The following is a 14,518-nucleotide window of genomic DNA, read 5'->3' on the forward strand; positions in this document are numbered from 1 at the left end:
TCTGCGAGGCTGCAGCTGGATGCATCTCAAAAAAGTACCCCCGATCGTTCCATGCCGCAAAAACGTGAGGAAAGGCCTACTGCGTCAACCAATTAGATTTCTAGGTCGCTTCTTTATCGCTTGTTGAGGCGTGTTGCTTGGAGCATAGAACTTTGTAACTAGACAGTAAAGTCACTGTGCTTGGAAACAGACATCACATTTATTCATTTATATTTCGATATCACGTGTTGTTCTGGAACATTGGCCATGCGCAGTAGCTAGAACAGTTATGCAACTGTCTTGTTCTTGCATTGGTAGAACTAAGTGTACACCACAAAACTACGACTGTTTGATTCACACTTGGAGAGACCACCGGTGGAATTAAACGATCCTGTCAACGGTAATGACATAAGAGACACATCCTTGACAACACATTACAGGTAAGCGATGGACATTATTACTTATCAGAATGTAGGTCTCTCTTCTTCCATGCACATGTATTATCCTTACATAAGGTACATGTAACTGACCTGATTCTGAGGCTGTGCTTTGGCAAATCGTGACCTTAGAATTATTCTGAGTTAATTGGATTTACAATTCACAACCCTCATTGGTTTGAATGGTGTGAGGATATATATATATTATTTTTAATTTTTTATGAATTGGGGTATTTAGAGTATACTACTATGTAGACCATCGTACAGAACAAGGCGGTCTGAAATTAACTGAAATTGGCAAAGATGCATAGAGAACCTAATAATTCCAAGTTATCAAAAAACAAAGTTGTCTGACCATTGGTACGGCATAACATTTGTATGTATGTGTGTGTGTCTGAGCTTTCTTAACAATTTGTATGCAGTTATGCAGTGTATATTATGTTGATGATGCTTTTGGTCTAACATTTCTGATGTTACCGTGACCAAATCACCTACACTGTGTCATAAATTTGCATGCCACAAGTTGTACTATCTGAGTGTGATATAACGTCATTCAAAAGTTGGGAGTCTAAGGGTATTGTTTTTTTTGCAAGTTGATTAAAAAAATATAATGCCAATATTTATTTCTATTGCTTTCGTGCATTATTGTATTTTTCTGATTTGTCCGCAAATTGCTTTAGATGAGATCGTTATTTTCTTGTTAGAAAAAACGCAAATAATGAGTTTTAATAAGTCAAACTAATTGGAGACTGAGATTTGAAGCAGTGCTTTGCTTGGTTTAGGCTAGTTGCACTGTGTTAGTCCCATTTGACTCTCAGCTCTATGCATCATATAGTCTGTAACAGAAATACGATAATCAATTGTATACTTTTTTGTACATTGTTTCTAACAAAAGTAATTTTCCAACTGAACATGCAACTGTACAATTTCATTCCAATAACCATTACATTATGAACAATGCATTTTTGAATTGTGTAATATTAATATTATGTTTCTAACTTCCAGTGTATTTAATAATCAGTTCTCTGCTAAATCTTTTTAGAGTCTTTAACTCTTTCCATTTTTTTAAATGTGACCCATTCCCTAAAGTACGTACTGTGCTTCTAAATATTTAACATTTCTTGTCTTTTTTCCAGGCCCTGTTTTTGAACATGACCAAGAACTCCATCCACTGGTTCCGGAAGGGACTGCGTCTCCACGACAACCCGGCCCTGCTGGAGGCTGTGCGTGATTCAGACACGGTGCGCTGTGTATACTTCCTAGACCCCTGGTTCGCTGGCTCCTCCAACCTGGGGGTCAACCGGTGGAGGTGAGGAACAACAACAGTAACTATTCACCCATCAACCAACCAGTCAATACGATTCTATTGTCCCAGTAGATTTAAATGAATTGTCCATGCTCGGAATGCTTATGTGTTATTACCATAAATACAATTCAATGGTTATTACAGAGTGGGTGAGGTAGGTTGGGTTGAACTCTGTTCTGTTTGAATTCAAGAAGTGAATTGAAAGTCCAATTCAAGATTTTGTACAAATCTTTATTGAACATCAATGACACTGAATTGTCCCAGACCCAGGTGTTCTAGTGGTTATAGCATTGTGGTGGTTCTCAGAACAGCTCCCTTCACACAGTTGCCAATATCTGGCCTTGCTAAAGAGGATGGTAGTATGGAGTGATCAGATGTCCCGGCGGAAAGCCTGGACCCTGACATCATCAGGTAGTTGTTTGGGCCCAGCAGAGTAAGGATGGCAGCAGTAGGCCCATATTGTAATGATGTCTGCTTTCAAGATAAAAGTAGTGACTTCTGTATGTAGCTATTATGGTGGGTTCTGAAAGTTTGTTTGAGTCTTCTTTTGGTATCTACTAGGCTATTCCCTTTTAAACATTGGTTGATGGCGAGTATGTGAAATAGTGCAGTGGTGCTTATCCCTTGGACCTTTTAACTTAGAGGAGGGATACAAATGGGATGAATAGCAGGCAAAGCAACAGCTTCTCTTTTCCGGTGACAGTTAATTAAGAGAGCATTAATAGTGTAATATAAATATTTCCCTCCAAAGTACTTACCGTTGCCTCGGCCAGACAAAATGTTCTTTTCACGTTCTGTACAATTTAATAAATCCCCTCTGGGGCCATTCTTTCTGGCATCTGTCAAAGACTAAAGAGCGTAGAGCCAAGGCCTGTAAAATGGCGTCGTTCAGGCAGGGAGCCGGTTTTGTGTGACAAAAGAGAGTCACATTTCCTGAGTCAGTGGTTGCTATTGGGATGACCTACTTTCCAGCAGGCTGTGCAGTGGCAGAGCGTCCTAGCTTGATCTCTTAACTGCTCAAACAGCAGGAGGCGGTAGTGGCCCTCAGATCCGCAGCTGGATTAGCCACCTTTTCAACTGTTAACACCTATACTTTCTTTGTTATTTGATCTGGAAAATTGCTAGTGTGAAGCAACAGACAGATAGCAGGCCTGTCGGCTTATCTTGTCTCTCTCCACAGGTGGTGTGTTTATCGTTGTCTTCAAAGGTGTTCAGGTGTTTACTCAAACACCAGACAAACACACCATGTATCACCTGCTGCTCTTCTCACAGGGGGCTGTTCTTATGCTGAGCAGAAGGATCACAGCATTTTCTGGTGACTGCGTTCAGTCAGTCATTCAGTCACCTGGGATGCTATGCTGTGATGCCGCTAACTCAACCATGGCACAGTTCCCATGCCAAATATTACATATGCAACCGTGAGGACTGAATCGGTGCCCCAATGACATGACTTACTGCGTAAATGCTGGAAAGGGGACGTAAATGCGAAAAGGCAAATGTGAGCTTCAGAAAGTTTGCGTGAAATAATAGTTGTTGAAACCGGCATCGTTACACGTGCGGTGATGTAACAATTCTGATGTCATCATTGCATCACCGTCATAACATAAATGATGGACATGTGGTCAAATGGCGTCGGTCTGCTTCTGGGAAAGGGATTAAGAGTTTATGTATTTATATCCTGATCCAACAAACATGTTCTTATTCATTTACTTATCATGTATTATTGAGTGGGACTTATTAGGGTTTCATTCAATCAAACATGGTGTCAGGTCTAAGTAGTAAACATGGTGTCAGGTCTAAGTAGCAAACATGGTGTCAGGTCTAAGTAGCAAACATGGTGTCAGGTCTAAGTAGCAAACATGGTGTCAGGTCTAAGTAGTAAACATGGTGTCAGGTCTAAGTAGTAAACATGGTGTCAGGTCTAAGTAGTAAACATGGTGTCAGGTCTAAGTAGTAAACATGGTGTCAGGTCTAAGTAGTAAACATGGTGTCAGGTCTAAGTAGTAAACATGGTGTCAGGTCTAAGTAGCAAACATGGTGTCAGGTCTAAGTAGTAAACATGGTGTCAGGTCTAAGTTGTAAACATGGTGTCAGGTCTAAGTAGTAAACATGGTGTCAGGTTTAAGTAGTAAACATGGTGTCAGGTTTAAGTAGTAAACATGGTGTCAGGTTTAAGTAGTAAACATGGTGTCAGGTTTAAGTAGTAAACATGGTGTCAGGTCTATGTAGCAAACATGGTGTCAGGTCTAAGTAGTAAACATGGTGTCAGGTCTAAGTAGTAAACATGGTGTCAGGTCTAAGTAGTAAACATGGTGTCAGGTCTAAGTAGTAAACATGGTGTCAGGTCTACGTAGTAAACATGGTGTCAGGTCTAAGTAGTAAACATGGTGTCAGGTCTAAGTAGTAAACATGGTGTCAGGTCTAAGTAGTAAACATGAGTCTCTTTGCGCTCTGAGAATGCCCCTGAAGCAGTGTCCATCTCCAGCATGGCCATGTAGTGACGGTCGTCGTCCCTCCTGTGTTTCAGGTTCCTGCTGCAGTGTCTGGAAGATCTAGACGCAAGCCTTCGGAAGCTCAACTCCCGTCTGTTTGTGATCCGAGGCCAGCCGGCCAACATCTTCCCCCGACTCTTTAAGGTGAGACCCCTTTTCCCTCCCCTCTCCCCAGCCTCTCTCACCCCCAGGGACAGCAAATATTCACCATGCTGTATCAGTGTTTGCCGACCATTTCAAAGCCGATCGGTATATGTTGTTTTAACCCCAGTGTGTGTCTGCTGTGTCCTGTCCTCTCAGGACTGGAACACCTCCCAGCTGACGTTTGAGTGTGACTCTGAGCCGTTCGGTAAGGAGCGGGATGCAGCCATTAAGAAACTGGCCACAGAGGCCGGAGTGGAGGTCATCAGCAGGATCTCACACACTCTCTACGACCTGGACAAGTGAGTGGGACACCCGGGTGACATCACTTGGAGGTTTGGATTAAAAAGAGCCCTAACTGAAACCCCTCTCCTCTCTGCAGGATCATAGAGCTGAACGGGGGTCATCCTCCTCTCACCTTCAAGCATTTCCAGACATTGGTTGGCTCCATGCCGCCCCCCGATTCCCCCGTAGGGGCTCTGTCCCGGGCCAGCATGGGTCGATGTGTCACCCCTGTCTCAGACAACCACAGGGACAAGTACGGAGTACCCCTATTGGAGGAGCTGGGTAAGACAACTTTTCTATTGGAATGGGTGTCCATACTTGCTTCATGGAGTTGAACATTCAATTGTTTTAGCAATTCTTTCAAGTCTGTCCAGAATGGTTCTTAGGAGCGGAAAAAACGAGTTTTCAAGATAATTTACCTGAAGTGTCTAAACATGCTCTGTGTTTCTCTCCCCAGGCTTTGATACAGAGGGCTTAGCCCCAGCCGTGTGGCCAGGAGGAGAGAGTGAAGCTCTCACCAGGATAGAGAGACAACTGGGACCTGACCTCTCCACTGTACGTAACCACCCACACACACACACACACACACAGACACAGACTCATTAGTAATTATGTTTTATATCATATATATGCATTTCTTTTTATGGTGAGCGAGCGTTGCAGATTTTCCTGTCCAATTATATCATGGATGTATCATATATTAATCCTCCACCTTTCTCTCTCTCCAGGCGTGGCAGGTGAATTTTGAGAGTACCAGGAAGACCGCCAGCCCCCTGCTGCCCAGTCCTCTAGGTCTCAGCCCCTACCTCCGCTTTGGATGTCTGTCCTGTCGACTTTTCTACAGCAAACTGGCAGAGCTCTACAAGAAGGTACAGTATCTCACACACATAACTACACCTACTACATACTATCACACACACATCCATCCCTACCGAACACCAACACACACGTATCCTTACCTAACACCAACACACACATATCCGTACCTAACACCAACACACACGTATCCGTACCTAACACCAACACACACTTATCCGTACCTAACACCAACACACACGTATCCCTACCTAACACCAACACACACGTATCCCTACCTAACACCAACACACACGTATCCCTACCTAACACCAACACACACGTATCCCTACCTAACACCAACACACACGTATCCCTACCTAACACCAACACACACGTATCCTTACCTAACACCCACACACACGTATCCTTACCTAACACCCACACACACGTATCCTTACCTAACACCAACACACATCCATCTCTACCTAACACCAACACACATCCATCTCTACCTAACACCAACACACATATATCCTTACCTAACACCAACACACATCCATCCCTACCTAACACCAACACACATCCATCCCTACCTAACACCAACACACATCCATCTCTACCTAACACCAACACACATCCATCTCTACCTAACACCAACACACATCCATCTCTACCTAACACCAACACACATCCATCTCTACCTAACACCAACACACATCCATCTCTACCTAACACCAACACACATCCATCTCTACCTAACACCAACACACATCCATCTCTACCTAACACCAACACACATCCATCTCTACCTAACACCAACACACATCCATCTCTACCTAACACCAACACACATCCATCTCTACCTAACACCAACACACATCCATCTCTAAACCTAACACCAACACACATCCATCTCTACCTAACACCAACACACATCCATCTCTAAACCTAACACCAACACACATCCATCTCTACCTAACACCAACACACATCCATCTCTACCTAACACCAACACACACGTATCCTTACCTAACACCAACACACACGTATCCTTACCTAACACCAGCACACACGTATCCTTACCTAACACTAACACCAACTCTTATCTCAGGAAACTATCACATAAGATTGCTCCTGTTTTCCTCACGATTACATTCTCCTCTCTCTTCTCCCCTCAGGTGAAGACGAACGGCAGTCCCCCCATCTCTCTCTACGACAAGCTGCTGTGGCGAGAGTTCTTCTACACGGCCGCCACCAACAACCCCCGCTTCGACAAAATGGACGGGAACCCCATCTGTATCCGCATCCCCTGGGACCGCAACGCCGAGGTGCTGGCCAAGTGGGCCGAAGCCAAGACTGGCTTCCCCTGGATCGACGCCATCATGACTCAGCTGAGGCAGGAGGGCTGGATCCACCACCTGGCCAGACACGCTGTGGCCTGCTTCCTGACCAGAGGAGACCTGTGGATCAGCTGGGAGGAGGGCATGAAGGTAGAGAAAGATGGAGGGTGGTGTGGAGGGAGGGAGGGGTGGGGGAGAAGAGGGCTGGAAGAGGGCATGAAGGTAGAGAGAGGGGAGGGAAGGGGGGAGAATCAGAAGAGATACATGTTATGTGTGAATGACCGTGTTGTTGTTCTGTGTGTGTCTGTCAGGTGTTTGAGGAGCTGCTCCTGGATGCAGACTGGAGTGTGAACGCAGGCAGCTGGTTGTGTCACTCCTGCAGTTCCTTCTTCCAGCAGTTCTTCCACTGCTACTGTCCCGTGGGCTTCGGACGAAAAATAGATCCCGAAGGAGACTTCGTTAGGTTGGTATAGCTACATGCACGCACACACAAACACCCACACACACAAGACGCACACAAGACGCACACAAGACGCACACACACACACACACACACACACACACACACACACATATATATATATATATATATATATATATATATATATATATATATATATATATATATATATATATATATATGCATTAGCAAGGCTGTTCTGTCTGACTACTGTCTGTATGTTATGCTGAACCAACTCCTCTGGTAGTTGTGACATGGTGCTGAGATTTAATTTCTCCCTCTGCTTGCAGACACTACCTACCTGTCCTGAAAGACATGCCAGACAAGTACATCTACGACCCTTGGAACGCCCCCATAGAGGTGCAGCGGGCGGCCAAATGTGTGGTCGGGGTGGACTACCCCAAACCCATGGTGAACCATGCAGAGGCCAGCCGACTCAACATAGAGAGGATGAGACAAATGTACCAGCAGCTGTCCAGATACAGAGGACTCAGTAAGTATTTTTCTCCCTCCCTCACTTTGTATTGAACTCTCTCTCGCTTTTCTTTTTCACTCTCTTCCTATCACCTGCCCACTCTCTTTTTCTCTCGCTCTCTCTCACACGTTCTTTTTGTCTGTCTCTATCGCTCTCTTTCTCACACTTGGTAATTCATTATAACGTGTGTCTCTCTCCCAATAGGCTTACTAGCAGCTGTGCCGACCAGTCCCATTGAGGATCTGAATGCGGTGGCATCGCCCTCTACTGGTAGAAAACACAGCGGGCTCAACAGCCATCATGGTGAGGCTCATTTGCCTAAACCTCCTTAGATACCATTCATACATTATCCCAAATAATATCACACCACGACTGCAAAGTGAGCACACTCTAACCCACACTCCACCTCTCCTCTACCCTCCCCTCTCCCTCTCTTCTCCTCTCTCCAGGCCGTAGTAGAGTAAATGTGAATGGTGAGGAGCTGCTGGGACTCAGTGGAGTGAGGCCACGACCTGGACCAACATGCACTCAGAGTAAGTCTAGACACAGTATTTCATATCTGACTGAACACAGACTGGTCACAACAGTCACTTGCAGTGTTATGTAGAGGAGGACATTCTTATGGGTTTATTTCTGTTTGCCTCTTGGTCACTGCAGGCTGTGGAATGGCGCAGGCAGGATCTTCCAATCAGCAACTCTGTCGGACAAGATGTGCCCATGAGTTTGCTGTGCCTCACTATCCAGGTCATTTGGCACGGGGCGGGACTGGGAAGAGGGGGCGGGAGTCGGAACAGGAAGTGGGCAGCGACTTTCCGGCCCCTGCCTTCAAGGTGCAGCGACACCACCAACATGTAAGTCAGGGGTCAGGGGTCAATATTTGTGTTTACATTCTGTTTCCTAAAGTCGATGTTATGTACCTGGGGTGATGTCACAAAGCATGATCAATAAGTTATTAAACAGTCTGAAATATTCATATTTCTGAGTTTAAAAATATAGACTTTTAGGAGCATAGTAAAATAGACTCCACATGATCAGTTTATCAGAGCTTCTGCTTTGTGAAACTATAAACCCCTCTGGTATTTACATACGACTGTATAAACATGGTTAAAACGATGTCGTAATATTTTACAATGTTGTCTTTGTTCTGTGTTTGTGTTTCAGAAGAGTACGGGTCGACAGGATGAGAGGATGTCTGTGTCTTCATAAGCTGCTGCCGTCATAGATAGATATTATTTTGTATGATATATACTGTACAGAGATGTTTAAAGACACATTTTTATTTTTTGTATAAAAAGGGAAAATTCTCTTTGTTCCCGTATGCGATGTCACATGAAAGTCCCTGAGACGTCTTAGGTTTGAGAGTTGCGAACTCAAAGATGTACTATTTCAATTAGGCAAAAGGGTCAATCTGTTTGGGTTTTTCGTAATCTAAGCTTGAGCGCTTATTATGACCCTAAATACCCCACCTGAGTTGAATATGAGATAGTCTATAATATGTTATGATGTAATTTATGTAAATATGTCAGTTAGACTGTGGATGACTATTTACCATACTGTGCCTTACTGTATGTGTGTGACACATAGCCATATAGCCCGAAGACAAACCATTTCACTGGAGACCTGATATTTAGGTCTGGACTACCCATGACCTTTAGGGTTTACCTTTGACCTCTAACCCTGAGGATCACAGCAGGCTGATTGGTCAAATCAAATAACCTGCTCTCTGTAGGGAAAGTATATGTAATAACCTCAGCAGTTCATCGTGTGTTGTTCTTTCACCATGTTTATTTTTTCTCAAATAGAGGGTGAAGAATGTTATTCTGGGTAGAAGATGTGAACTGCCTGGACGGAAGTTCAGTGTTACTGCTGGTGGTGAACAAGTGGCCTACTGTATTAGACACCCAGTAGTAATCTACCATTCCCTCTGCTGGGGACACTGCCATTGGGAGTTCTTCCCAGATTCACTAGCTTCTGAAAGATGTAGTACCGTGACATTGCTTTAATACTGTCTTCCATAGTGTAATGCACTAACCATAAGTCACTCTGGATAAGAGCGTCTGCTAAATGACCAAAATGTCAAATGTAAATGTAAAGTCAACTTTCAAGCAGAAAGTCAATCTTCAGTTTCAAAAGCTAGCAGGAAGTCAATCTGTTTTATGTTGGCTGGTATCATGGTTGTTTTCATAAATCTGCTTTTTATACAGATTGTTTTTTGTTTTCCCTCTGGGGCTGTACATTACTGGTTTAAAAAAATATTACCTTTAAATTTCATATACATTTTTAAATAACTTAAATGATATAGTATATGTACCTATCTGTGCTCTTGGCTATGGAAACTATTATTTCAACTGAGATTAAATAGTTGAAACACAGACATATTGTGGGATTCCTTGTCCAATTTCATTTCTGTTCATGAATGTTTTCATTTCATTAGGCTAATTATTTCAGAGATTTTGGTAATAATTCATGAACATTGGTACAATACGTTAGCTGGGGTCCTCTTCTGCTTTGGAGTTGAACCGGTTTGGAATGGGTTGCCTTTTGGCCATGTTGGTTCCAGACTGGCACCAAGGATGTGAGCAGGAAAGCTACAACACTTGACTTGTTGATCAGCAGTTTATTTAAATACACTTGACAAAAGTTAAACACTTACAAGTACTTTATCTTTTTGGTACATGGAGAAGTTTCAAAGTACACCATTGCAGAGCAGACAAAAGAACATCAAGAGAGGATTCAATATCTTGTCTGGCTGGTTGCCAGTAAGGCCTAGATTCAATACGGACTGCAGATCTGCGTTACAGCACGATTGACATTCAAACGGTAATGTCCGATTGATACATGCAGATGTGGTCGGATTGAAACTAGCACTTAGGTTCAGCAGTAGAATAGTCCACCTGTTGTGTTGTCCATAGTGATAAGTAATGCAGTAACAGTTTGGTACAAAGGCTAATAATAGGACCCCATAATTGACCCAAAACACTCAGACCCTTGAGAATCAGCAACACTCAAGAGCCCTTCAACATGGCAGACATTACACAGAGTGTGTTGCCATTGAAGAAATGCCGTCCCAATGGACTTTGCGAATCTAGTACCGTCTCCAACTATTCATTTGGCTTCACCACTTAATGCCTGGGTACACCCCAGGCCTCATTTAGACTAACAGTTGCAAAACCTTCCACAACAGAAAACATTTATCAAAAACAAGTTTATTGGACAAATTCAGTTAGGTCCCTCACCATTGCAATGTGTTTGCTTCCTAGTGAGTACACCCCGGTAGCATTGACTTGAGATAAGGTACATCCCAAATTGTGAATGAGACAGAGGCACAATGTCAAACTTCCCACGAGACTTTATTATTATGTTGGAAAGTACAAGCATGCCAGACAGTCATATCAGCATTCTCTACCAGCAACAGCCAAGTCATGGCAGAATACAGAAACAAACCCAAACTGTTGCATTGAAATGTTGAGTTTCCATAGAAACGTTATAAAAAGGACCAAAGACAGACAGTAGAGAAACTAGTCCATCAATAAATAGATTTTATTTTCTGTAAAATGTATGACGTCTCCATTTCATATGGATCTACTGAATAACCATGATTAAAGTGATCATATCATTTTGTCACAACATCAACCTAAACAGGGCTATTGGCTCTCAGAACCACATCACCTCCAACTCTTATTTTGGAAATGCTATCAAACTCTTTTCAGAAGACCCAAAAAGCTATCTTCACACGGTTCACTGTAGCATTTTGAAACAAGCTAAATGTTCTGTGTTTGCGGTCACAAAAAAGCTCATACAAAAATTCCAGCACATTAGAAACCACAAACCAGGCTTTAAATGGTGGAAGAGAAGAACCCAACCTAGCATGCCTGTTTATCTCTCTCCCTCCTTATATAACTGCTTTACATTGTCTTAAGGCTTCAGGGGACCATGTAGGTTTGGATAAAGATCCCCTGTACACACTGCTCAGTGAAAGTGTTTGGGGGGGGACAAGGAAAGAAGGGGGAGGCTACAGAAGGCACTACTGAACATGTTTCCCTAGGTACAACTTAGTGAATGATGTACAAATGAAAAAAAGAAAAAAGACCAAAATCAATCCACTTTGAAAACATGGCGACTAGCTCCAACTCATCACTTCCTCTTATGGCTCAGTCGGTGGGGCGATGCATCGTGTTGCGTGTCCATCATCATCATCATCTCCTCCTCACTCTGCCTTGTCCTTTGTCTTGGCTCTGAACGGAACTTTGCCAGCTACCGTGGAACCCACTGATGACACGCCCCCGGCAACCGATGACACGCCCCCGGCGACCCCTTTCACCAGGCTGACGCTCATCGAGGGGACTGAAGTAACTGCTGATTTAGTGTACTCCAGACTCTTCCCACCGAGCCAGGCGACTCCTCCTACCGTGGCGCCCACCACAGTTTTACTGGCACGGAACAGGCCACCCCCGACCCGCCAGATCATGCCCGGCTGGGCCACGGGGTGCTCCTTACCTGCATCCTTCCCCTCATCTATGAGAGAGAGATGGGTTTTAGAACACACGCAAAACAGGTTTTTAGAAAGATAGCAAAAGACCAGAGAGTGAGGACCACACATCATGTTTGTGAAACAGACCATCAGCAGAGAGGCCAGAGAGAAAACAGCTTTTGTGCTTGGATATTGGCCTACACACAATGAATCATATCATTAAACAATAGTCAGGCATGTCAATACATTGAGGTATTCTACTTAGTAACCACATTTCCATCCAGTTATGTGAGTAAAGTCATACCAGATAAAAATCACAACAGTTGTGACGGAACAGGAAGTTTTGGTACGACATAACCATCATATCGAAGTAAACCGAGTCACACGATGACATGGTGTGTGGTCCCCCACACTGCAACATTGGGAAACCATGCAGTTTAAATTGCATGGTATGAGAATGATCATCCAGAGTAAGCACATTTGCTATTTAACGCAACAGTTGTGACAAACTATTGGCAGAGATGGAGGCGATGGAAACATTCCATTTTTTTTAATTTGGTACATGAAACCAATGTGCAAAACTGCTACAGTGTGTGCATATGTTTTGTTGTTGAAGGATTCTTACGCTGATGAAAAATAAGGGCCATATGGTTTCCAAAACCATATTGCAAGCGATGATTGGCATTTCTAAACGTTTTTTAAAAAACAGCTTCAGGATTGTAGTACACAAGGTCTTTGGGAACGAAGCTAATGACTCCAAACTGTAGGGAGAAGGCAGAATGCCACCTTGAGTTTGAGAGCTACAACCTTAGCCAATCACAAACAAACATATTCCCTTAATACATCTCTACAGTTTCTTAAAATAGCAACACAACCCTTTACCCTGAATTGCACATTATCCCAGATGGTTCTAGTGTCCCTTGACAAACTCGGCTTTAATATATGCCCACCAAGAGAGATGGCTACAGCGCAGAGAGATGTTGTTCAATGCAGTGGGCACTGTTGATGATTGTGTTATTTACCTGCTGTGAGCTCGCTTTCAGTAAGCTCAGGTTCTTCTTCCACGAGACAACCTTCAGGCTGGGGCTCTGGGGTGGCATTCACGTTCTTACAGAACAAACAATATTGATTAGACTAGAATACATGCGATTTAATTCATACAAGTAGTATAGCAAGTTCATACAAGTAGTACATCTTACAAATTGTTAAACCATCAACACTAAAAGCTTGTTGGAAAAGTCAACAGTATAATCTAACACTTAAATGTTTTTCTGAATAGAACAATCAGTGTAAATTCTGAGCAGCCATGAAACAGTGCTCAAAGGCATAAATAAGTAGGTTAAATAACTGCATATGATTAGTAAGGTTATGCTCTGGGATTTCTTGCACAAAACGTTCAATTTGACGGAGCCCGTCAAGCACAAACATTCAAAACCAGTGCTTGTTGGATGTTCAAAGTTCTTACTCTTGCTGCAAAACCATACGACAATCCTCGTTTGCTTCGTGTTGATTTAAAATGCCATTTTGTTAAAATCAACCAAAAATCACAAATAGATGACAAAGCTAAGGCTACAGGCTTTTAAAGAAGTCTTTAAAAAAAGTCATCCTGTTGTGAAAGCTCCAATTAGATGGTTACATGGGCTGCACAGGGAAACCACTCAAACGATAACGCAAGCGAAATTTCACACACACATAACGTCAATAATTTGGGCTGTAGATTTAGTGTAATATTTTGCTTGAAAGTAAGCACAGTGCATCACTTAGTCCGGATCTAATCAATTCCGTTTATTTCGTTCGTGCGCAATTGGTTATCATACCCCAATTGATATGCAGTAGCCTATCACTTTACTTATCGTACGCATACATAAATCGATACACAAGGCCAGACTTATCCTTACCTTCACCATGTTTCCAGTAATTTCTGATGTCCGCTTGTAGAAGGGACTGCTACGCACCTGAGACGAATATTTGGTGCGCTCGTTTGTTTCCTGAAAATATTATTGCAATTTTCAGCCTGTGCCTTTATACTTTTGTTCAAACTCCTCTATTCAAAACTATACTTTAAGAGCGTGTTGTCCTGTATTTTAACGCACGTAAAATCGTACTTTCGCGGTTTCAAACTTTCCTTAAAAAAATATAGGATATATCTTGTTGGTTCTGCCGACGTGGCGCCTCAACTACTGCACTCGTTTTCTCCGGATCTTGCGTCACCTCAAACAGGCTGCAGCTCTCTCTATTTTATTCATGAGTGCTACATGTCTTATGTGTTCTACAGGGCAGACGGAATACATATTTTTTTCAGGATTCACTTAAAGAGAACATGTTATGTAATGG

General features: G+C 43.1%; 2 protein-coding genes across 2 annotated transcripts; one reads left to right on the forward strand and one right to left on the reverse strand.

Annotated features, from left to right (window-relative positions):
• Window positions 1–216: 216 nt before the first annotated feature.
• On the forward strand, window positions 217–10,087 carry LOC112244863 (cryptochrome-1-like). The gene is made up of 14 exons (XM_042299394.1): window positions 217–419; window positions 1,553–1,725; window positions 4,250–4,358; window positions 4,515–4,657; window positions 4,738–4,922; window positions 5,098–5,195; window positions 5,369–5,509; window positions 6,617–6,928; window positions 7,090–7,241; window positions 7,529–7,731; window positions 7,918–8,016; window positions 8,163–8,246; window positions 8,371–8,564; window positions 8,875–10,087. Exons 2-14 carry the CDS (start codon window positions 1,568–1,570, stop codon window positions 8,917–8,919), a joined length of 1,923 nt encoding a protein of 640 aa, XP_042155328.1. The 5' UTR covers window positions 217–419; window positions 1,553–1,567; the 3' UTR covers window positions 8,920–10,087.
• Window positions 10,088–11,044: 957 nt separating this feature from the next.
• LOC112244862 (transmembrane protein 263) lies at window positions 11,045–14,412 on the reverse strand. The gene is made up of 3 exons (XM_024412699.2): window positions 14,083–14,412; window positions 13,207–13,291; window positions 11,045–12,228 (listed from the first exon to the last, which is right to left on the reverse strand). Exons 1-3 carry the CDS (start codon window positions 14,089–14,091, stop codon window positions 11,921–11,923), a joined length of 402 nt encoding a protein of 133 aa, XP_024268467.1. The 5' UTR covers window positions 14,092–14,412; the 3' UTR covers window positions 11,045–11,920.
• Between the last annotated feature and the right edge of the window lie 106 nt (window positions 14,413–14,518).

Source organism: Oncorhynchus tshawytscha, linkage group LG02 (genome assembly GCF_018296145.1).
Source record: "Oncorhynchus tshawytscha isolate Ot180627B linkage group LG02, Otsh_v2.0, whole genome shotgun sequence".
Lineage (NCBI taxonomy): Eukaryota > Metazoa > Chordata > Actinopteri > Salmoniformes > Salmonidae > Oncorhynchus > Oncorhynchus tshawytscha.